This window comes from Ambystoma mexicanum, chromosome 3q (genome assembly GCF_040938575.1).
Source record: "Ambystoma mexicanum isolate Mex_15411 chromosome 3q, UKY_AmexF1_1, whole genome shotgun sequence".
In the NCBI taxonomy this organism is placed as follows: Eukaryota; Metazoa; Chordata; class Amphibia; order Caudata; family Ambystomatidae; genus Ambystoma; species Ambystoma mexicanum.
Window position 1 is genome coordinate 622,983,505 of NC_090926.1, and position 22,557 is coordinate 623,006,061.

Sequence of the window (22,557 nt, forward strand, 5' to 3'; positions counted from 1 at the left end):
TGAGATTGCATGATTTGCTAGGGATTAAACACTTGGTTTTGTGTTTAAGTAGCAAAACCAGTATTTTGTCCCAGGCGGAGATGTAATAACTTCACCCCATATCTTCGCAGGTATAATTCATATCAGTATTTGCTCAGGTTTGGGAGTAAAATGGTTAAATAATTATTTTCTAGCAATGCATTGAAAAGCACACAAATCACATAATACAGTAACCTGACAGTACATAAATTGTTATAGAAACAGGTCAAGCAAAAGAATGCCAGATTTTCCTGTATAAACCAAAAGCATGTTGTGGTGTGCAATATATGAACAGGCACTTTATTATTAATATGTAACAACTCCATTGTTTGGGCACACTCTTTTAATTACATCTGTGATGTTTAATGATATTTGACGTGTGTGGGGTAAGGACACTGGGGCCATGCACAAAATGGATGTGCATCCTGAAGGAATTATCCTGTCACGTCACATCCTGTGATGTCTTCTCATTGCCCAGGTTCATAGGCTCCCATTATTCTTTGTTTTTACTTTCAAGACTTGCCCTGCCACGCACCCGTTTGTGTCCGTCATCAAACATTGGATCCAACTAACCTTCTTATAGCCATTATTCTAGGAAATTGTGTGGCATTGATAAACTGCAAGTAATTCTCTAGTGCCCTTAGCCTTGAACCATATTCATTTCCAACATTAGTGTCAGGCTTGATAATCCAATATTACCATTGATAGCAAAGCCTGCTGAGGGGGCCCAGCTGTGTACAGTTAGTCAGACACCTAAACAGAGGTGATTATAATAAAAGACAACTTAAAATAACTTTTGTCTCGAAAGTTCACCATTGTGTACTTGTGACCGCAATTAACTCTGCCCACTCTAAGCTCTGCCTCCATGACTCACCTGCTGGGCCCTTTGCCTTTAATCTAGGGCGACCAGACGTCCTGGTTTTGCCGGGACTGACCTAGTTTTTGGTGCTCTGTCCCCCTTTCTCAAGGTTTTGTTTCCATTGGAAACTGCAGTGGTCCCGGTTTTTTGTAGTAGGTCTTCATAGCTAGCAGAAATGCACAATCTCGCACAGAAGAAATGCTGTATTTTACAATTTAAGATAGTGTTCCTTTGTGATAAATTAATTATAATATGTATTTCTTTGAACAGTAAAACTTAAATGACCTTCTCCTCCAAATGCTACTGAAGTGTATGTAGTGCCTTGACATCCGCTTTCAAGAGTTAGTCCTATCTTTATTTTAGTTGCCCCGTCAAGGTTTTTTACTTTTTAAATCTGGTCACCCTACTTTAATCTGCAACTGGAGGAGGACTTTACAATTGTGAAATATGCGAAATAAATCGTACACTTTCCCAACAAATCTTATGTTCATTCATTCTGATAATACACATTTGCACCAATTGAAACAGCTTGTTCCCCCAAAAACGTATATATTTTCATACTGCCCCCTTGCATTTGAAAACATGTCCCCAAATCAATGCATTTTTGTGTGAAATGCGGGGGCGCAGGACATTTTCAGCCGGCCCTGGCCCTTGGTTATTCAGGCTTGCTAGGTGGGTCTGAGGAGCAGGTATACTTGTGAGAATACATGAGCCGTAAACAGTGCACATGTTTTAAAACAGACGTTGCGTCTCCAAGGGGCAGATCGAGGCAGCCCGTCCCTGCAGCAACAGATCCCGCAAACACAGTAACCATGGGAGACGGCGGACGCCAGCAGTGAGCAGAGCTCAGAGAGGCAGCACTTCCCGGGCGCTTGCGGTGCGCCTTCTGCACAGCTCCCGTTCCCGCTCACAGCCCCCATGACAGAGGCCGAGGCCCCGGGCCCGGACGGGCGCCTGCACTTCCTGGAGCAGGCAGTGCTGCGCTCGCTGCGGCTGAAGCAGGACCGATGGCAGAAGCTGCTGGGCACCGAGGAGCACCGGGCGGCGCTGCAGGCCTTCGTGGAGCGCCCAGAGCGTGGGCTGCTGCTTCTGGGGCTGAACGCCGCCGGGCAACTGGTGCCTGCCGACCACTTCCCGCCGGGGGGCAAGAGCAAGGCCGTTTACTTCATCAAGAAGGGGGACGAGCCGCTGAGCGCCGCGGGAGTGCGGGGGCAAGTGATGACCGGGGAGTTGTCTTACGCACCCCTGGAGCAGTTGTCCGCTCTGGTGGAGGAGGTGAGAGAATGAGGAGGCGGGGGGTAGGGGGGCAGCCAGAAAAGAGCTCCAACGGACTGGTCGTGTAGCTCCCAAAACAGCCCATCTAAATGAGTGGTGTGGGGGCGGGGGAGAGTGAGACCATTGTGGGTGACATGGAGTTCGGAGTGACCTCTCCTACACACTCTTGGACCAGATTTCGGGCTTTGTGGAATCATTGGGGGGCATGGGTGAGCATCGAGGGCGTGGGGTGTCAAAGTTGTGGTTGAGAGTCAGTGTTGTGTAGAAAACCCTCCCCCCGAGCAGGTGACCACCCTAACTGAGGTGCAATTACGGCTGTGTTGCGAAATAGGATCACACATGTTCTAAGTGACAACACCTGTAAGTGGCACGAGGATCATATCACATGCGTGACAAAGGTGGTATACTGGTGTGCTGGGAGGGACCTTCCCGGATCACAGTCATGCCTTATGCATTGGACCGTATATATTTTTGAAAGGTCAAAGCTGGACTATTTTGTGAAAGAATCTTGCTGTCATGGGTGTGGGAGAACTGCTCCGATATATACGATGGAGTTTAACTTATATATATGCTTCGATTCTAGAGGGTCACCCCTTCACTCTCATCGCTTGAAACATATTATGTAAAGTGCATTTTTCGGCCGTACAGGTACAGCATAGCTAAATGAACAGAGTAATGTTACCCCCTTTTTCCTGGGTCCCTGCTCCCCATACCTATCCCATAGCAGTGGTGAAAGTGGAAAAAAGGAACTAGGGGTACTCCGGCTGCATCAAAAAGGGAGGGAGTGGGATGGCCGGACAGCTAGTGGGGGGGGGGAGGGCTGTGTGTGTGTGGGGGGGGGGGCAGAATCACAACTTTGGCTGAACAGTGAAGCAACTCTTCACATTTGACCATATACCTTCCAAGCTTTACTCGGTACAAATCGTTTGTATTTCAAGGACTACAGTAATAATGTCTTCAAGAGTTTACTTACAAAAAACACAAATTGCATAATAACGCCACATCACAAAATGTAAATCCTTACAGCAACATGTTAAGATGAAAGAATATCATTGTGGCTTTAATTTTCACATCCCGAATGGTAAACTATAAGTCCCAGAATGCAAGATAATGTCATCCTGAGCAATGTATCTAAGTGCACTGGACTTCAGTGATTTAAGACATGTAATAAACTCGGATAGATATGGAGGCTCTTTGTCACAAACCTCCAGCACGTTGTTCTTCAAGATGTTGAACACATTTGATAAGTGAAATAAAGCTGCTATATGAAAACTCTGAGCCCACTCCTAGATGACCCCATCCATCATTGACATACACCCCTACACAGATGATGTGCAGTTGTACTTAAAGGTCAAGGCCCCAAAAGATATCACCCCGCTTTGCTCATGCCCTGAAACCATTCAAACATGGATAACCAGTGCCTACTTAAAGCTTAACCCACCACAGCCAAATTCATACTTCTGGACCACTCTTCCAAGCAGGAGCACATTTAAAGTTGGCTTGACGAAATGCGCTTAGATTGAATCAACCCTCAACACGCCTACTCACCAAAAGCTCTAGGCTTAATTGTGGATAGGACTGTATCCTTCCTACAACACATTGCGAAAAAAAGGCTTAAATGGCTTGGTATTCTCTTTACTCCACAAAATCAAGCCCTTTCCCCTACCCGTGTACTTCAAAACAGTGGTGACGGTCCTACTGATGTGGTAACGCCGACCTAGCAGGGCTCCCGGTTGCTCATCCAGCTCCACCTCAAAGCAGCTCAGCATGATGTGGCTTGCCTCATCACCGGCTAGAAAATGTGATCACATCACCACCACCATGTGCAAATGACACTGGCCCTCTATTCTAGCGTCTGGTTCAAAACCACACGCCTCGCCTACAAGTAAACCACAGCCAGTACGTCAGCCAACCTCACGGCCAAACTAAGACCATACTGGAAACTAGACCTACTCACAATGGGAAAACCCGGGAACAGTCATTCTCATGCTATGCTCTGGTCCTCTGTAACTCCATCCCAGAGGCAATCCGGACTGCTTCAGGTCTCTTTCAGTTTAGGAAAGAACGGAAGACCTGGTTCTCCCAGCTGTCTCGCTCACGCTCCCATCCTTATATTGTACTGTGACCATTATTACTAATGTTTACTTGATGACCTTTGAAATTCTCGCTTTCTTATTCATCTCTTTCTTGGGGGACATGCAAACCTCGTTCCAAGACATCCACTGTTTCCCACCGAAGTTGGGAAACACTCATGTCAACAGAATTTTATATGCGGATGACCTGGTTCTCCTGGACCACACCCTTGTGGGTCTGCAACGTCAAGTGCAGAAACTTTCGGAATACATGAGTGATAACAAATTAGAGATTAATGAAAAAAAGACTAAATTCATGATCTTGTCCACAAAACCAAAGAAGCTAGAAAAGAACGCTTTGTTTCTGGGAAAGCAGCGGGTCGAAAAAGTCTCCGAATTCAGATACCTTGGAGTGATTCTTGACTGTTCTAGAAATGACCTGGCAATGCAAGCTCATCTCAAAGGGACAACAAAAAAGCTGATTGCTCAAGCCAAAGCAATCAACAGGAAATTTGGTCGTTTTTCGCTAATTCCTGTGGTAGATTTCTACAAAAAAAAGGTAATTCCCACCTTGACTTACGATGCTGATGCACTCCCAAACCTACCCATCATCCTTTGGCCGAGCTTGGAAGCCTTGTTTTGGAGAGGGACATTGGGACTACCCAATTCCACCTCGATCACCATAATTAGGAAAGAACTCAGCCTCCTATCTCTTGGGGGAATCAGTGAAATCCAGCATGCTTATGCTCTATCGCAAGTCCAGAATGGCGTCGGACGTTTCCATCTTCAACTTAATCAAGAAAGAATGCGACAACGGCCAAAATAAAATACTAAACCGCTGGACAAAAGCAAATTTGGCTCTACTGGCGACCACAAATTGTGACGAACAGACACTCTTCATAAACCCAACAAAAATCCAATAAGAACTGAAAGAAATCGACTGGATTCAAACCAGTGAGGCAGCTTCAAAGAACAAACTGACACAGCACCTACCGCCTAACACTAGAAGATTCAATGAGTTACAACCATATATCAAAAAGTTTCCTTCGAGACACGCCCGAGACCTAATTATGAGAGCACGACTGAACCTGCTTCGAACGAATGAAATCTTGGCAATCAGAGGGCTCTCTCCATCGAACAAGTGCCGATTTTGCAAAGCACCAGCAGTAACAGAGTCAATCCGGCACCTGCTTCTGACATGTTCCAGTACTGCCAGGATCAGAATAGCTTACCTGACAAGGATCTTTTCGGACCACATATTAAGTGACCCAGACGTATGTTGGTCTAGATTGATGGCCGGTGACAGACCCTCGTGGCAACTGGCCGCCTACAAAATGTTGGACTATATAAATACTGAACTTCTTAGCAGGCCAACGTCAGTCTAATGGTGCCCAAAATGACCCTCGACGCTCCCTGGCCTCTCACATTCACCCTTCATCATCGGCTGCGTTTCCTACCTCCCTCCTTTTGCAGTCTTCTTTTTGGCTTCTATCTTCATACTGCCACAGCATAGACTGAAAATCAAATGTCTTCTTTTTGTAAAAAATCTTATTGATTAAAACAAATAAAAAAATAAATAAATAAATAAAAAAATTCTCGCTACCAATGTTTTTCTCTATGACCTTTACAGCATTCTGTTTCTCCCTTGCTAGGTCAGCACTATATAAGTATATAAGAATAATAGTCACTGACCGTGCATTTGAGCAAGAGGGCACATGTGCAAACGGAGCCTGTTTAGCAGCACCACCTTTCTCCAGAGAATCCACACTCACCTTGCATGGCACAAATAAAATTAAAAAAAAGCTCTGTATTGTACCCTTGCAGATGGCATTCTCTCACAGTTTTAACCATAAGCAGTCACTGTGTTTTCAAATACGCAAGTAGCAAATCATATAATTAGTTCACAATCGCCACGGGTATGTGGACCAGAGCAGATACCTGCCATTGCATCCTTACCTCTGGGCAGGTTGATGGACAGCCTTGTGTAGTGAGATTGTGACAGCCTGAGAGATTACAAAATAGTGGCATTATCGTTCCTGTATACAAAAGAGGAGATGGTGACACGCCCAGGCGGTACCGAAGGATATCGCACCGAAGGATATCGCACCAGGACGCATCTGCAGAAATCATGTGGCATCGATAATCCTCTTTGGGCGTGGGCAGACTCATTGGACCCAGCTCCCTTTGTTTGAAACCGGGATCATCCACCCTTGATAACTGCTTCATCTTTGTACATTTCGTTGATAAACTCGTAAATATTAAAAGGGCTCCTCTGCGTTGTACCATTTTTAACTCGCCAAAATCATTTGAAAGCGTTGGTAGGCCCCTACTTTGGTAAAACCTTCAAGGGTGGTGTCAAGAGGCCCCCTGAACCCACAAATGACTGGATTCAGGAAGTAAGTTTCACCAGGTTTACTTGCACAAAACGTAACAGAAAAGAAATGCAAATGATAGAAGAGTGATTAAACCAAAGCCCATGCCGTTTCTTACCTCCCACTGGCATTGCAGGCTTCCCAGCCATTCCTGAACCCTGTCGAAGGCTAGATTACACAAGAAGTGCCAGTGTAAGGTTTGTAATCTCCTCACCAACTGATGGTATAGGTGCAACTTCACTGTTGGGATGAGGTGCAACTCAGAGTTGCCACCTCTGCTTCGTAACGCACTGCTTGCCCCCTGTACCGGCCATAATACTTCCACCAAGCTCAGGCATCGCACCCTTGGTAGCCCTGCCTACTCTGCCTTTGGCATCTTGACTGCGTCTCGGTCCTCTTCCCACCTTCTGGTCCTGCCTAGGGCCGACCTGGCCTGCTGGATCCTTCATGCTCCGTCTAACTGTGGAGCTGCGCTCTTCCTCCTACTTGCTGTAATTTCTTCCCGATGTTGTTGCCTTTTCTGCTCCACCAATTATACCTCCACCTGACTACTGCCATCACAGTCATAATGTTATAACCTCCTCTGTATCACTCCGCATCTCTGTCCACCTACCTGCCATAAACCTCTCAATCAACCAAAATCCATTGGCTGTGGTCTCTAGCTGTTATGGTGTTCTCTCTCCCCCCCTCTGGTTGGGCGTTGTTGAGTGTTTGCACTTGTGTACCGTAACTGGGGTAGGTGTGTGATTGGTTGCTGCTTCTGGGTGCACCTCGCTTCACGTTTGGCTTTTGGGTCCAGACCAAGAATTTATCTGGCCCGTCTGCCATCTTGGATTTCACTCCTCTCTTCCGGTCACTCTCTAGTGCTCCTGTGCAGGACCCCGGTCTCCGGTTTCATCACCATGTTAAATATATGCCAAATAAATGAGAGATAAGCTTTCTAAAACATCTGAATGTATAGAGGATGTCGGCTCACAGCAAATCCACAACATTGTATCTCCAATGAGGGAATGCTCTGGCGGGAGACAATGAATTGCTAACTTTGTATCATACGCGGTTAACTCCAAACTGGGAACTTGCAATATTGTTGCCAACACAGGATTTGGGAGATCATAAGAGTGTCACACTGGCTATGTGATCACTCTAGGTTAAACCCACAGACAAAACGCACAGACTTGCAACATTGTATCTGGCGTGGGTCTCGGAGCTCACACAGCATCTCCCTTGACCTTTGAACTAATGGCTCTGTTATCGTGGATTCACTTGCAACATTAACATGATGAACTCTACCCTTACTGTTTGAATAAAACAGACTATTGTTAAAGAGAAGTGTACGTTTCCTCTTGACAGGGATATGGGTCTTTCTGGAGAGCACTCATTTGGGGCAGAGGTCCACAGCAGGCTTTTCTGTGTCTGTCCCCTTCTATGTGATGTGGAAGAGAGGATGGTGTCTCTGGAATTATCCCAATAGCTCACCTGGGCCCATCATCAACTGATTCACAGAGGCACTAAGCCCCCTGAGTCATCCCGTTGGCGGTCCCAGAAAGGGGACTTCCTCAAAGGGGTTATTCCATCAAAGTTACTAAAGATGATCATTAATCGCCACGAAAAACCTTGGGTTCTTGTAAGGTTATCAAATACAGGGGAACTGTCCTGCAAAACTGAAACATAACATATATTAAAGCAAGTGTTTTTTTGGCACCAAGTTTATTTTAGCTGATTAATTTCAGAACTACCCCAAGCACATTAATAAGGATTGATAAACTTTCTCCTCATTGTGATGGAAAGCCCATGCAGTTCGTTTCAATGGCCTATGCTATGGACTAGGTATTTGACCTATTATGATGATATCAAATATTGCATTCTGCTGACAAATGCAAGGCCATGAACGACCTCTTCACCGACAAGATAAGTCAACAGTGACAGCTCAAAATACACCACAGGTATCCATCCACCCATTACCAGACAGCAACATATCAGGATGGACCAACTTCAGTACACTTACTCCAGAAGGCCAAACCGATCTCTCACACATGATGCATTTGAACCACTTCCTAACATCATCAACTCATCCCTGCCTCGAGGCACCTTACCAGATGTACTCAAAACGGGCAAGCTTCCCTCCCCCTTTTGACAAACCCACACCCAACTTGAAAGACCTAGCCAACTACCTCTTCATCACACATCTACCACTCCTCAGCATAGTGATCTATAAGACAATACAGTTGCATGAAAGGATCACTCCACACAATCTCCTACAGGACTAACAGTCTGGATTCCAACCACAATATGGCACAGACGCCAACATCATCTATGTTTTTGATAGTGCTCCTCACATCCTAGACAAAGGAGACCTCTGATTACTCCTCCTACTTGTTCTCTCTGTCACCTTTGATACTGTTCATCATAAAGCTCCCCTCAACATCCTCACCATGTGCCTGCATGTTAGGCAAGATTGTATGTAGTAACCCTGTGGGAGACTACACCAGCCTTGTCCTCTTGGTAATGGGTAACCCACCTATAGGTCTGTACTACACAAGCTGGTAGAGTGACTGAGCAGCCAGACTTATCTCAAGAGGGGTAAATATGAGCTGTAGAGATGTAACATAGATATTCACAATTACAAGTATTCAAATAACACTTTTCAAGTAAAATAAATATTTATTTATTTAACGGTCAGTTTTAAATAAGCCTTCTTTAGAAAGGGCAATATGCAACAATAAAAATACACGTCATAACACTTCTCAGTTTTAAGATAAGCAAGTAGATATCCATTTGGGGTGCCACACACCATCTCCCTACACCCTGAGGTGACTTCAATTTTCTAGGATTATGTGGACATTAATATATCACTTTTAACACTTAATGCAATACTGAGGTTGTGAAAAAGGAAAAGGTTAGGGGAGGAAAAGGTTAACAGGTTCTCAGAGCATGTGAATACTTAACAATCTTTTCCAATGAAGTTTAGGTTAGACCTTTCCCAGCAATACAAGTTAAATTTATGCACCACCTATGAGGGACAGTTAAAACCAAAGTCAATGGGTCAGAAGAGTCTGCAGGGAGCCAGGACAGCCAAAGTTAATTTGATCAATGTCTAGGGAGCTGAGGCACCTCTTCAGAGAGCACAAACGTCTTGCACAATGTTATTCAGAGAGTTTGTAGAAAAACAATCACTGTAGGGCCACTAGCTGTTAGGCTTGTGAAGAGCAAAGCTGCAAGCAGCTCTGCAGAAAATGCATCTACTGTAAGCCTCCAGTGAGAACAAACAAGCTACAGACCAAAAAGGTAAGTACCCTTTTAGTCAAGACAGCACCTTAGTTTGGAAGAAGAGGATCCAGCTGGCTTCTGTTCCTTTTGCAGTCCTGCAGAGCCTGTGTTCCTGGGCCTCAGTCATGTGGACAAGAGGGAGGACGTCTGGGGACTCCTGCACTGCGCTTTGAAGGTCGGCGGCAGCACTGGGTGCTTTCCAAATCAGTTGCACTTCACCAGCTACCGGTCAATAGCACCACTGTGGTTCTTGGCCCTTGGAGGGCTCCAACTGCTCCTGGGGTCCAGCACTCTGTTGAAGTGGCTCAGGCCTGGGCCTGGGTCATCCTGCTTCAGGAGGGTCATGAGGATCTTCCTGGAGCTTTGGTCCAGCTTAAGGACAATGCACTCGTTTCTGGGTTTCCTAACCCCTAGCACTCAGTTCCAGCAGCAGCAAGGAAGTACAGCCAGCAGGGAGAGGGTTTCCAGCAAAGTTTGTCTTGGAGTCAGTTGGTCCCAACAACCCAAGGGAAGAAGTCGTCTCTAGTCGATGCGAAATTGGAGCTTCAGCAATGCAGCAGGGCTTCACCGGGCACTTCAAGGGTCCAGGAGGTTACAGCAAGCTTCTCTTCCAATTTCTTTGTCGGATGTTTCTTCTAGTGGTCGACTCTGCCTTCTGTTCAAGAGACCTCGCCTTTTATGCAGGTTTCTCCCATTCATTCGCAGCCTGGCTTTCACTCGCACAGCAGGGTGTCTGTCCTCCAAGGACAGCCAGCCAATCAGCACTGGGAACATTTAGGTAACCTAGGAGACATAAGGACAAGGTGTTTCAGGCACCTCCCTCGCTTCTTGCCCTGCCAGACTCACCGAAGCCAGAGGCGGGCTTCAGCACTGAATCCCGCCAAAGGCAAAACGAACAAAGGGGTCAAACCTGGTTTGGCGCGCAGAGTAAAACCGAAGACCTCACAAGCAAGAAATGGTGAAAAAAGAAGACCGAGGCCATTTTGACAAAATGGGCACCCATGGGTGTAATACTTCAGCTGAGGATTCAGCCTGAGGTAAAATTGCAGAATGGTAGGAAAATTAAACCACTGCCACCAGCCATCAATTGGAGTGAGGGTAACATAAAAAATGTTACATGAGTAAGTACACGGAGGGGATACTAAGTAACACCCCAGTACTCCACATAAGATGGTATGTGCTGAGTCTACAGAGAGAAAAAGGTAAGTAAAGTCAATTTCACTTTACTACTCTTGGAAACAGTAGTTTAGCCAAGAGAAGGTATTTAAATCTTATGAGAAATTCCAGGGACTTCTCTGTGGCACTGCACTGAAGGTGTTGTGTGTCACAATACAAAAGGTGATGCCTATGGCATTTGTCAGACTCCAAAATCACAGAAATACAGAGTCCAATCAGATAAAAAATACACGAGAGAGTGAGAAAAAGTTCTCACTCACTCAAGGATAAAAATTAAAAGTCCTAAAGTCCAGCATAAGAGTTGGGGGGGCTCTATGGCTGAAGGGAATTGGCACAGAAATGAGAATTTTCTATAACACTGGGATCCGATGGAACAGTCCCCAGTGGGTCACCTCCTACCTCTACAATAGAGATATACACTTTTCCAGATGGGAGCCAACAGATCCCAGTGCCACCTAGTCGCCTGCAAAGTTGCACAAGGCTTCACCCCCTGTCATCCTCAGACTCTACATCTAACCTATGGGGAAACCCCTCACCAAAACCTATCATTCCTTTTCATTGTTATCTTGAATCTATCCACGAACCCATTGGTTTGGGGGTGGAAAGCTGTAGAGAACCTGTAAGTAACTCCACAACCCTCCCTCATTGCCTTCACATAAGCACAAATGAAGTTACATCCCATGTCAGACATTACTTCTTTTGGGGGCTCCACACAATCGCACCAAAGACACTAAAGAGGAAACGTACCTGGTCCCCCACAATCTCTCAGCTCTCTTCGCCTCCCCTGTCTCGACCCACCACCTCATTCCCCCTCTCACCTCCTTCTCCTGTGGCCTCACCCTTCCTGAAACCCCTATCCCTCGATTTCTCATCAACTACAACTGAAACTCCTAACCGCCCACACCCCACCTTCAAATCTCCCGAGCCACACTGAATCATCCTAATACACGCAGCCAGCCAATCCCGCCCGAAATCCGCCAATACTTCTGCTCGCCCACTATTCCCATTAATCACCCACCCTCCCCCTACCCCTCTCCAGCTTCCACTCTCTCCACCACCACCCCCTTCCGCTCCAGCTCCGAGACCAACCTTGGCTGCCGATGTGAACTGCATCCTTTTTAATGCCCGATCCGTAGCAAAAAATAGACACTGCATCTTTGACCTCCTCGCCTCTGACAAACCAGACCTGGTTTTCATCACCGAAACCTGGTTCTCTGATGACTTCACCCCAATCGCTAATGAACCCTCCCCCCCCCCCCCTGACTACTCCCTCATCCCACTGAACCGTCCCTCCAGAGGAGGGGGGAGTAGCATTCGTCTTCAAGTCTCTCTTCCACACCACAATCATCGACAACCAAACTTCCATTCCTTCCTGTGAATCTCTCCTCGTTAAACTATCCCTCTCTGCCTCGCTCTCACACAGCTTCCTAATAATCTACAGGCCCCCTGGCTACGATAGACAATTCACAAACAACCTCTGCGACTCTATTGCCACCCTTCAACTAAACCATCCCAACCTCACCCTTCTTGGAGACTTCAACATATGGTTCGACATCCCCACCAACCCAATGACACACTCTCTGGTTGACGGTTTAGACACCATTAACCTCTAACCCCACATAAATGGCCCGACTCACTGTAAAGGACACAATCTTGATGCCATCTTTAGCTCCAACACCCGGATTCATCTAAACCCCCCCACCTCTATCATCTGGTCCGATCACTTAATTCTCTCGTTCGCCATTCACTCACCTGTCCCCCTTCCCGTACTTGAATCTGAACCGCCGAATCTACGCAAATGTTGGAAAAAACTAATTATCGTCCCGGGCCTAGCCAACGTGCTCCTCCAGTCTCCACCACCTACTTGCCAACTCAGTAAACAACTAACCCCTGACGCCTTTGACTCATGGCTCAACGCATCTCTGATGCGGCTCACACCCTCTTGCAAACCATCAGCCCGCCGTGGCCTCTTCCCCAAATGGTTCACCCCTGAGTTGAAGACCACTAAACAACCATATAAATACCTAGAACGCAAATGGCAGAAAGACAAAACCCTAGAGAGCCGGGCCACCCTGGCCCGACACCTTTATCAGTACAAGGCTGAAATCTGGGAAGCAAAAAAAAGGCCACTACAACTCCCGAATCCTAAACTGCAAAAACCTGAGCAAAGAACTCCACAAAATCATCTCTGAATTCACCAAACCACCTTGTACCACGACCGTCCCGACCCCCTCACAATCACTGTGCGACTCACTCTCCATCCACTTTTACACCACAGCTCTCGAAAGAACAAATACTCTAGCCACCAAACTGACGCTCTTACATCCACCAGGCAATACTCTTTCCCCCCCATACCGACCTGCCAACCAGCTGCAACCACTACGCAACCAACGTTTGAATCTTTTAGTCCAATATCATCAGAGCAATTTCTCAAACTTCTATCTGCCCGCAAACCATTTGGCTCATCGCTAGACCCTTGCCCAGCAACAACCCTCAAAGAAATCTTCGCTTCCACCTGCGCAGGAGAACACGCAAGATCCATCATAAATGCCTCCCTTTCCTCTGGTATCTTTCCCGACGCATTCAAAACAGTCTATGTCAAACCCCTGATTAAAAAACGTCCCTCGACCCTCTGAAGCCCAAAAACTACCGCCCCATCTCAAACACCAGGTTCCTTGCCAACTCATTGACCGAACCGCCTACTCTCAACTTAATGCCTTTGTCGAAGCCAACAATCGACTAGACCCCGCACAATCAGGTTTCAGAGCCCGTCACAGAACTGAAACCACCCTAACCTCAATCTGGGATGACCTTAAAATGACAGCAGACTCTGCGGGATACGCTGCACTAATCCTTCTTGACCTATCCGCCGCCTTTGACACAATCAATCACTCAATTCTCCTAGACCACCTCCAGTCCATAGGAATTTGTGGAACCGCTCTTAAATGGATAGCTTCATTCCTCAAAGACCGGTACCAAATAATGATACTCTCCACCTATACCTCCCAAGTCCGACCTGTCGACACGGGAGTCCCACAAGGAGCATGCCTATCCGCCCTCCTGTTCAATCTCTACTTGATCAGCCTCCCACCAATAATTCGTTCACACAACATCCTGTGTTACAACTACGCCAACGACACTCAACTAATTCTAAAACTCCTGAACTCAAAACCCAACTCCCGACCTGACCTGGCCTCCTGCCTCCTTGACATAGAACTCTGGATGACCCAAAGCCACCTCCTGTTAAACCCCTCCAAAACGGAAATCATGGTTTGTGGCAACTCCGATTTTCTTCCGCACCCACTACCCTGGCCACCCGCCATAGGCAACTCGCCGACCCCCTCCAACTCAGTGAAAAATCTTGGATGCACCCTTGACTCTGACCGAACACTCTCGCGCCAAGTCAACAACATCTCAAAGTCCTGCCACTACCACCTTAAAACCCTTAGGCGCATCTTTCCATATCTCTCCTTTCCCAACAGACTCTCCATGGTCCAATCAATCGTTATATCAAGACTAGACTACGCAAACCCCCTATACCTCGAAATCCACGCGTACCAACTGAATAAACTCCAAAGGGCACAAAACGCGGCTGCCAAAATGCTATTTGCGCTCGGCCCAAAAGACCACATCTCCCCAGCCCTTAAAACGCTGCACTGGCTTCCTGTAGCGCGAAGGGGGACCTTCAAAACCTTATGCATCTCCCATCGAGCACTGCACAAAACTGGACCTCCATATCTTCAAGACAAACTAAAACCCTATCACCCCCCACGCACCTAAAGATCAAGCTCAGCCGGCCTCCAAGTAAGTCATACCGAAGACAAACTCAGTCAGGCTAGGCGGCTCATCATTCTCAGCCTTGGCCCCCACGCTATGGAACTCACTTCCACCGCACATCCTCCTAACTGTGGATTTAGCGTCTTTCCGCAAACTGCTGAAAACCTGGCTCTTCCCCTAAAATCATACCAAACTAACCCAAACAGACTAACAGCGTCTCAATGACACCAATCCAACAAACTACCTGATGCAGGAATTGACAGCCAGTAAACCCCTAATATAAACTAAAATGACAATCAGAATTAACTGTATAAAATAGATCAAAACAATGAAGTGGTTGTTAAGAACAAATCATATGGAAACAGTAAAGAGACTTAAACTCCTGAAATGGACATAATGCAAGAGGAGTGAACGAAATGAACGGCGTGGGTGAAATAGTTAGAATAGATGAAGCATGTGGACCAGATGAATGCGTTGAGTGGAAGAACTAGCGAGTAGAAGCACAGATGACTATATAATATGAATGAGTGTATAAATCGAATGAATATGTAAATTGGATGATCCGGCTGAGCGGATGCGTATAATGAGGGGATAAATGTATAGAGCGCCTGAGTTTATAGAGCGCCTGGCTGCACAGAGCGGATGGGTGCACAGAGCAGATGGGTGCACAGAGAGGATAATGGTATAGAGCAGATGAGTGTAGAGAACAGACAAATAGATGGAACAGGATTACTGCATATTAGCAAATGACTTTATATGGCTGATGAGTGCATATTGCTGTTGAATGCGTGGGGAGCGGATGAGTGCCGGGAGCGGATGAGTGCGGAGGAGGGGTGAGAGTGCAGAGGGCCGATGTGCGCGGAGGGCGGATGCGCGTGGGGAGCTGGTGAGTTCCAGGAGCGGGCAAGTGCAGAGAGCAAATGATTGCGCAGGGTGGATGAATGCGTAGAGCAGATGAAGGTATGGTGCATACGAGGGATAAAGCGGACAAATACCAAGAGCATTAGACCGGGTGAGTGCGCAGAACGGATAAGCATGTAGAACGGATGAGTGCAGAATGCATGCAGAGCTGATGAGGGCGTAGAACAGATGAGTATGGGGAACTGATGGATGAGCGGAGCGGGATGGATGGGCAGAGCAGAAGAATGTATTGAGTGGAGGGCCGCATAGAACAGACTGGTGTCTAGGGCCAACAAGTGTATAGAGCAGACGAGTCCATATGTGCGAAAGAGGGCATATGAAAAAAGGGGTCCGTAGAGGGGCTGAGTGCGTAGAGGGGCTGAGTGCATAGTGGGAACGAGCGCATTGAGGGGGCGAGTGCGTAGAGCCGATGAGTGAACAAAACAGGTGAATACATAGTGCGTGTGAGGGCATAAAATGGACGAGTGCCTAGAGCGAACGAGTGCCCAGAGTGGAGCTGACCTGTTACTAGAGCGGACGAGTTGCGTAGAGATACTGAATGCATAGAGTGGATGGATAGAGTGAAGTGGAGCGCATGGGGCTGTCAAGAGTGCATGCATGGCGCAGACTAGAACGCGCTGGGCGGATTGGAGCGTGCAGAGCGGACTGGAACACACGAGTGCGTCGAACGAACCAGAGTGTGTGGAGGAGATTGGGATGCATGGAGTAGATGGGTTGCATGGAACGGACTGTAGCGCATCGAACTGCGTGACGTATATAGTATGGTCTGGAATGCAGAGAAAGTTTTGAAAGAGCATATAACGCATCATATTACACCACCACGCTTACTCTTCCCTCTACACCACCACTCAACTAGAACACAGAGATACTATGACACCATTCGGTATAACTGTTCCCATACTAACATCTGCCGCATACTCCACAGCATTCTGCTGGTTACACCCCCCCCCCCAGCCAGGTGTTCTCCTCAGACCTAACGCAGCCACACTCGGTCTGGATAAATCCTGCCAGAACGAACACATTCTCCTGATCTCTCAACCACCACACCTACCGCTAAGAAACAGTTATTACACGAATACCTCACCAGCTGCACACACAGCCGGTGTTCACACGCACCATTGACTCTCTCTACTGATCTGAACTTCGGTTCCCAAGGGCGTTCAACCTACCAGCGCCTTCAGACCATACCAATGGTATATAAGGCGCTATATAAATGCAAAATAACATAACATAACATAGAATATCCAAATCAGAGGATTTGCCAGCACAGGGGCTTTGATACTCCTGATGTGGACTGATTCAGGGAACCATGTGGCATGGTGTACCACTGCTGAAATGTACTGGTTCCCTGAGGTGGTTTGGTGATTCAAAGGATCCACACTGTCTATCATCTCAAAAGTTGATCTGAGGGGGTGCACAAACTTGTTTATTTTTGCAATCGTTTGGGAAGTTTAAAATGGGCTGATGAGCTGTCAGATGTCTTGGTCATTCCGAAGCGATTAGCCAAAGGATTGTCTTGAGGCAAATCCAGTCGCAACCTCATTTGGCACTGACTGGGAAACAACCAATCTCCGGCCACCCGCAGCTTCAGAATTGTTGGGCTCACTGTTCAAGGACCATTCTCTCAGTACATTTTGAGGAATTTGGGTGCCTGTTTCTCTGCCCGCTTTCACTGACCCACCAGAGAAGTATAGTCTCTCTGTTACTAGCAAAAGTCAGCCTGACTTTGGCTTCCAGCTGAGGAAAACTCTCTCAGTTCTTGGAGGCCCCTGATGTGTGAAGCTACTGTCCCCTCTGATTCTTTTTCTAACACCAGAAGGCAATCCTCGGATCAATGGATTCTATGCTACAACAGTAATCACTTAATTAGCTACAAGTCCCTCTAAAAACTAGGTTATAATCTGGATTAGGATCTACCGGGGTTGTTTCTTGGATGGAGTCTTCAACTACCACACATCATGTGGAAGTCTCTCCTCTGCAGAAAAACTCTATCAATGCCATGGGGCACTGGCCGAGGCCATAAAGACTTCTGATGCTGCAATCTGGACCCCTAGTGATGTATTCTTCTTGCGCCCAGTGCATCCTGGCAGCAGTCACACTAGCAGCATTGTCGCGGATTGCAGGAAATTTGTTCCCATTGATTAATCTATGTTCCAAAAAGATCTCCGTGTTCACGGGAACCAGGGTCTGCTGATACACTTCCCACTCAAAGTGACTAGTGAACATTCAGCCAGTTCTTGGCCTAGTGGGAATTCATGTGCTAGAATTTCCACACAGATTATGGCCTCTTCCTTGAGACGAGCGCTGAGTATGGCTGGTTTGGCTTTGCCTTTACCTTAAAAGATCTCCCTTTGGGTGAAATCCCCACACAGAAAACATCCACTGGGTGTTGTTGAGGGTGTTGGTGCTCCCATGTTGCAGGTATCGTCCGTCTTCTTTTCTTTTCTGTGGAGGTTGATGAGCCAGGTGTCTTAGATTTCCCTTTAGCCAGGTGCCTTTCTTGAAAGAGTTAGAACATTTGTCTTTATCCTCCATGGTATTTTACTTGTCAGAAGCCTTCTCTTCTGATTTGGGCGAGCCTTCTTTTGAATGTAAGTATTCACATAGGGGTCAAGCCCACGGGTCTCAGCGTCCCACTTTTGGAAGAGGAGAGAGCCGCTGCAGGCTCTGTTTGCTGTCCTTTCATTTCTTCATAAGAGGCAGCTCTTAGACCGTGGTTTATAAGGAAGACTCAGTCATGTAGAACACCTCAGTAATCACGCAGTGTTTAGTCCTGAAGACGGATTAGCATCCGAAATGCATTGGCTTTAGGACACGTGGTCTATATTCACAATGCCTCTTAAGAAGAAATAAAAAGACTGAGTCATTGTTACAATGTCTATGGGAAAGTTGATTTGGAGATTGGAAACATTATATTGAAACATACAGTATTTTTATACTAAGATTGATTCAACCTTTGATCAGGGGATTTAGAGAGTGCTTGGTTGGTTCAGGGGAAACCTTGAACCATATATGCATATCTGATAGCCTTGTGCCAATGGTCTCTTCTACTGAGAAGCTCCTTGAACATATCACACACACTGGGAAGTTACTATTAATTTAGAGAATTCAACAATTTAACAAGTTGTGCCCACCCATAACCAAACTCTGTTTGCTGTCCGCCAATTGCCCCGCCACCAGGAGTTAGGCAAGATTGTATGCAGTACCCTTTGGGTGCACTACAACAACTCTGACCTCCTGGCAATAGAAACCCTACCTTTTGGTAAAAGTCTGCATTGCAAAGGTTGATAGCGTGTGGAGCAGCCAGGCTTATTTCAAGAGGGTTCAATGTGAGCTGTAGGGGAGTTGCACAGAGATTCACAGTGCCAAGTATTCAAATAAACTCTTACACACAATGTTTCTTGATAACATTTTTTTTTTTTACCAGTTGTAAAGATACTGGTGGGGGTTGCCTGTACTTCTGCTCTCTATATGGTAGAGGAGAGACACAGTGGACCCCAGTCAAGATTCTCTATTCGGTAACAATGGACGAGCAATCAAGGCCTAGCTTCTCGCGAGGTGATGCAGGCTGGTTCTTAAGTGCAGTGTAGTCCCCGAACACCCCACAAAGGAATGTCCACCCACTGTATTACTGAAAACGGTCTTTATATAATTAATATTCAAAGGTATGTACACTATCACAATAATGCACTTTGTACTCGGAAATCAACAATGGCAAATATATACAATTCTAAAGTGGTACCACCGATATTATCAGATCTCATTAAAGTGCATCAACTATACGGTTAAAATGTCACACAGATCAATAACGAGGAAACCAGCAATAGAGATAGAAAGGAACGCAAGATGGTTGAAACAATAGGCAGAATACTGGCCCCCTACCAATCGACACAGCTCTGTGTGGAGATCCCCCCCCCACCTGGTCAACCTGTAAAATAAAGATAAAACACAGGCCCAGTCCATATATTGCTCAAGAGTCTTATTCTCTCCTATGATGTTTTAACCCCCAATTTACCTGGTGGAGTAGAGTTCTTCGAAGAAGCGGTGACGGATCCTTCTTGGGTGACTCCCTTTAAAGCAGGAGCCACGGATCGTCGAGAGGTGTTGAAGAAGGTGAACTTGGCGTCGACAAAATTGATGAGAAGTTCGAGGGTGCCGAGACCATGACGTCGATCCAGGCAGTGCTCGTCGGTGACGTCCTGCGAGGATGAGGTATGCGGGGCACCTCGGTGATTGATTGTTCAGGACCGCAAAGAGTTTCTGAAGAACTGTGGCCCAGAAAGGGCGTCGAGTCGTCGAAGTCTTTGTGGTCTCTGGGTGGCCGGAAACCCACCGCGGATTCTCCTCGGCGCGTCAGCGGCCTTGACTCTGTCCGGCAGGATAAAGCAGTCGTCAGTGCAGACAAGGGAGTCCTTTGATTCAAATGTTCTTAGGCAAAGGAGCGGGCGGCTCCGGTCGTCCGCGGCATGGCGTCAAGCAGTCCCCTCTTCTGGGGCAACACAACTTCGATGGGCCTCCAGCGGTTACACAAACCTGCAAACCCTGGTCGATGGCAATGGACTTTGACAGCGGCGAAGTCCTGGTGCTTCACTTCGTTCTCCACAGCGGTCCCGTCTCGGGTCAGCAGCCTTTCGAGGGTCTGACTTCCAGGGAGCTTCAGCGAAGGTTAGCGGTGCTCGATGGTCCCTCGGAGCACGGGAGGAGGCCGCCTTACCAGGTCCTCTCTCGGATCAGTCTTCGACGAATTCGGCAGCTTTCAGATCCGGTCGAAGCAAATGCAACAGCAAGTCGTCTTCTTCCAGCTGGGCATCGAGGATCAGCAGTTCCAGTTACTCTTCAAGTGTAGATACAGCTTCTGAACAATTTCCAGTGGTGAGAGGTCCCCAGATATACTATCCTGTCTCTCATCCACACTGCTGGGTCACACTCAGCAGCCAATCATACAGAAGGGCATTCATGCAGTCAGTCAGCCAATCAGGCACACAGTGCATTCAGGCCATCCTCCTCCCTCTCAGACACTCACAACAAGGAATGTGGATTGGGACAAGTACCCAGCCATTCAACACTACACACTGCATTCAGGCCAGTTTCGGGCAGGGCTGTCTCAGTCTTAGTCTCTTATACCAGAAACCAGATAGCCACAACAAGAAGTGCATATTGGTCACACACTCCATTCACCCAGGTCCCACCCACAGGGTGTACCCACAACATACAGTCACTGGGAAGGCTCCAGTCAGTCTGGACTGGACTTCACAACACCACCATATATGGAACTTCCACCCAACAGCCAGTCAGGGGGAAGGGACAGAGTCAGGGCTTCCCAGGACTTTGAGAAATCAAGGTAACGGGCAATAGAAAGCAAGAGGCCACAGGCTCCATCTTGTTTTCCATCAGGAATCAACTGATTTCAATGGCAGGGCCCTGGTATCCCAAAATGGAAGATACTCAGAGCACCTGTCAAATTCAGCATGGAGCTGCCACCAGCCCATACCCTGATCTGCGGGCCACCCACAGGTGCCCAAAAGCATACACTAGGGGCACAGGGTTGTACCCCCACCCATGGGTGCCGTAAGGGTATCCTCTGGGTCTGTTCACCAAACCACAAGAGAGAGAGCTGCACCGCCAGGAGTCCCGCATGAACTCCTGCGCGGATAAAAGAGACTGAACACACGATAAAAAGGCAGTAAAGGACAAGGATACGGAGGCCCTGTCCCTCCAATGCATTTCCAGCATCACACCAGTCAGTTAGAATAAGCCTTCTTCAGAAGGGGGCAATATAAAGCACAACTCAAATATGCTTCAAAAATCCACTCTTAGTTATCTAAATCAGCGAATACCCATTTGGGATGACACACAGGCACTACCTACACCCTCAGGCGACTTCAATAGCTAGGGTGCTGTTGACATAATCACTGTTGCATTTAGAATATTCTTAGGTGTAGTGTTAAGGAGAAGAGAGTTCAGAATAAAACAAGTATTCATACAGTTATTAAGTAGGTAAGTATTTTCAATGCAACCCCCCAATGCAAGGTCAGTTCATTCTTTCCGGGAAAGAAGGCAAAACACATAAGCAGAAGAGAGAAGAGTCATTCAGACAGCCTAAGTCAGCCTATGTAAAGTTAGCAAAAGTCAAGGTTAACTGAAGCACTTCTTGCAGGTAAGTAGAAAGTCTTTTCCAATGTTTAAAAAGTCTTGGTAGAATAGAAGAAAATCAAAGAGGGCCACACGCTGATTAGGCTTGTGAAGTAAAGAAGCTGACAGCAACTCTAGCCATGCAACCAAGCAAGTCTCCAACGAGGACAAGTAGCTACACAACAAGATGTAAGTTCTCTTAGACTTTACAGTACCTTTTAGGTTGAAGAAAAAGTGCAGCAGATGCTCTTGCTGTTCCTGGGCCTCGGTGGTGGGGACAAGGAGGACTTCTGGGGATTCCTGCACTGCTATGGGACGGTCACTGCTCGCAACCGGCAAACTTCAAACAAGTGGCTGTTCGGTGTTTTAGCTCCTCGTGTCTACCACAAATAATACTGCAGTTCCTGGCTGTCAAGATGGGCTTTCCTTGCATCTGGGGTCCTGCACTCTGTTGAGGGGGCTCAGGCTTGGTCAGTTCTGCCTCCTGGGAGTCCGGAGGATCTTCCTGGAGTTCTTGGCCAGCTAAAAAGCAGTGCACACAAACTGGTGTTCCTCTCCCAGGCTATCCGGTTCCAGCAGCGACTGCAGTGGATACTCGCCCAGATTTGAGAGGATGTCCAGGTGGCTTACTTTGGAGTTGATTGGTCCCACCAAATGAAAGGGAGAAGTCATCCTTGCAGGAGTTTCT

At 47.1% G+C, this 22,557-nt stretch overlaps 1 protein-coding gene across 2 annotated transcripts in view; it reads left to right on the top strand.

Moving 5' to 3' along the window:
• The first annotated feature begins 1,687 nt into the window (after nt 1–1,687).
• The window catches only part of DNAH9 (dynein axonemal heavy chain 9), a 1,527,051-nt gene continuing 1,506,181 nt past the window's right edge, over nt 1,688–22,557 (top strand). For both annotated transcript variants that reach the window (XM_069654516.1, XM_069654515.1), the window contains exon 1: nt 1,688–2,152. In XM_069654516.1, the coding sequence (XP_069510617.1) occupies nt 1,796–2,152 (357 nt within the window). In that variant the 5' untranslated portion in view covers nt 1,688–1,795. The remainder of the gene's footprint in view (nt 2,153–22,557) is intronic.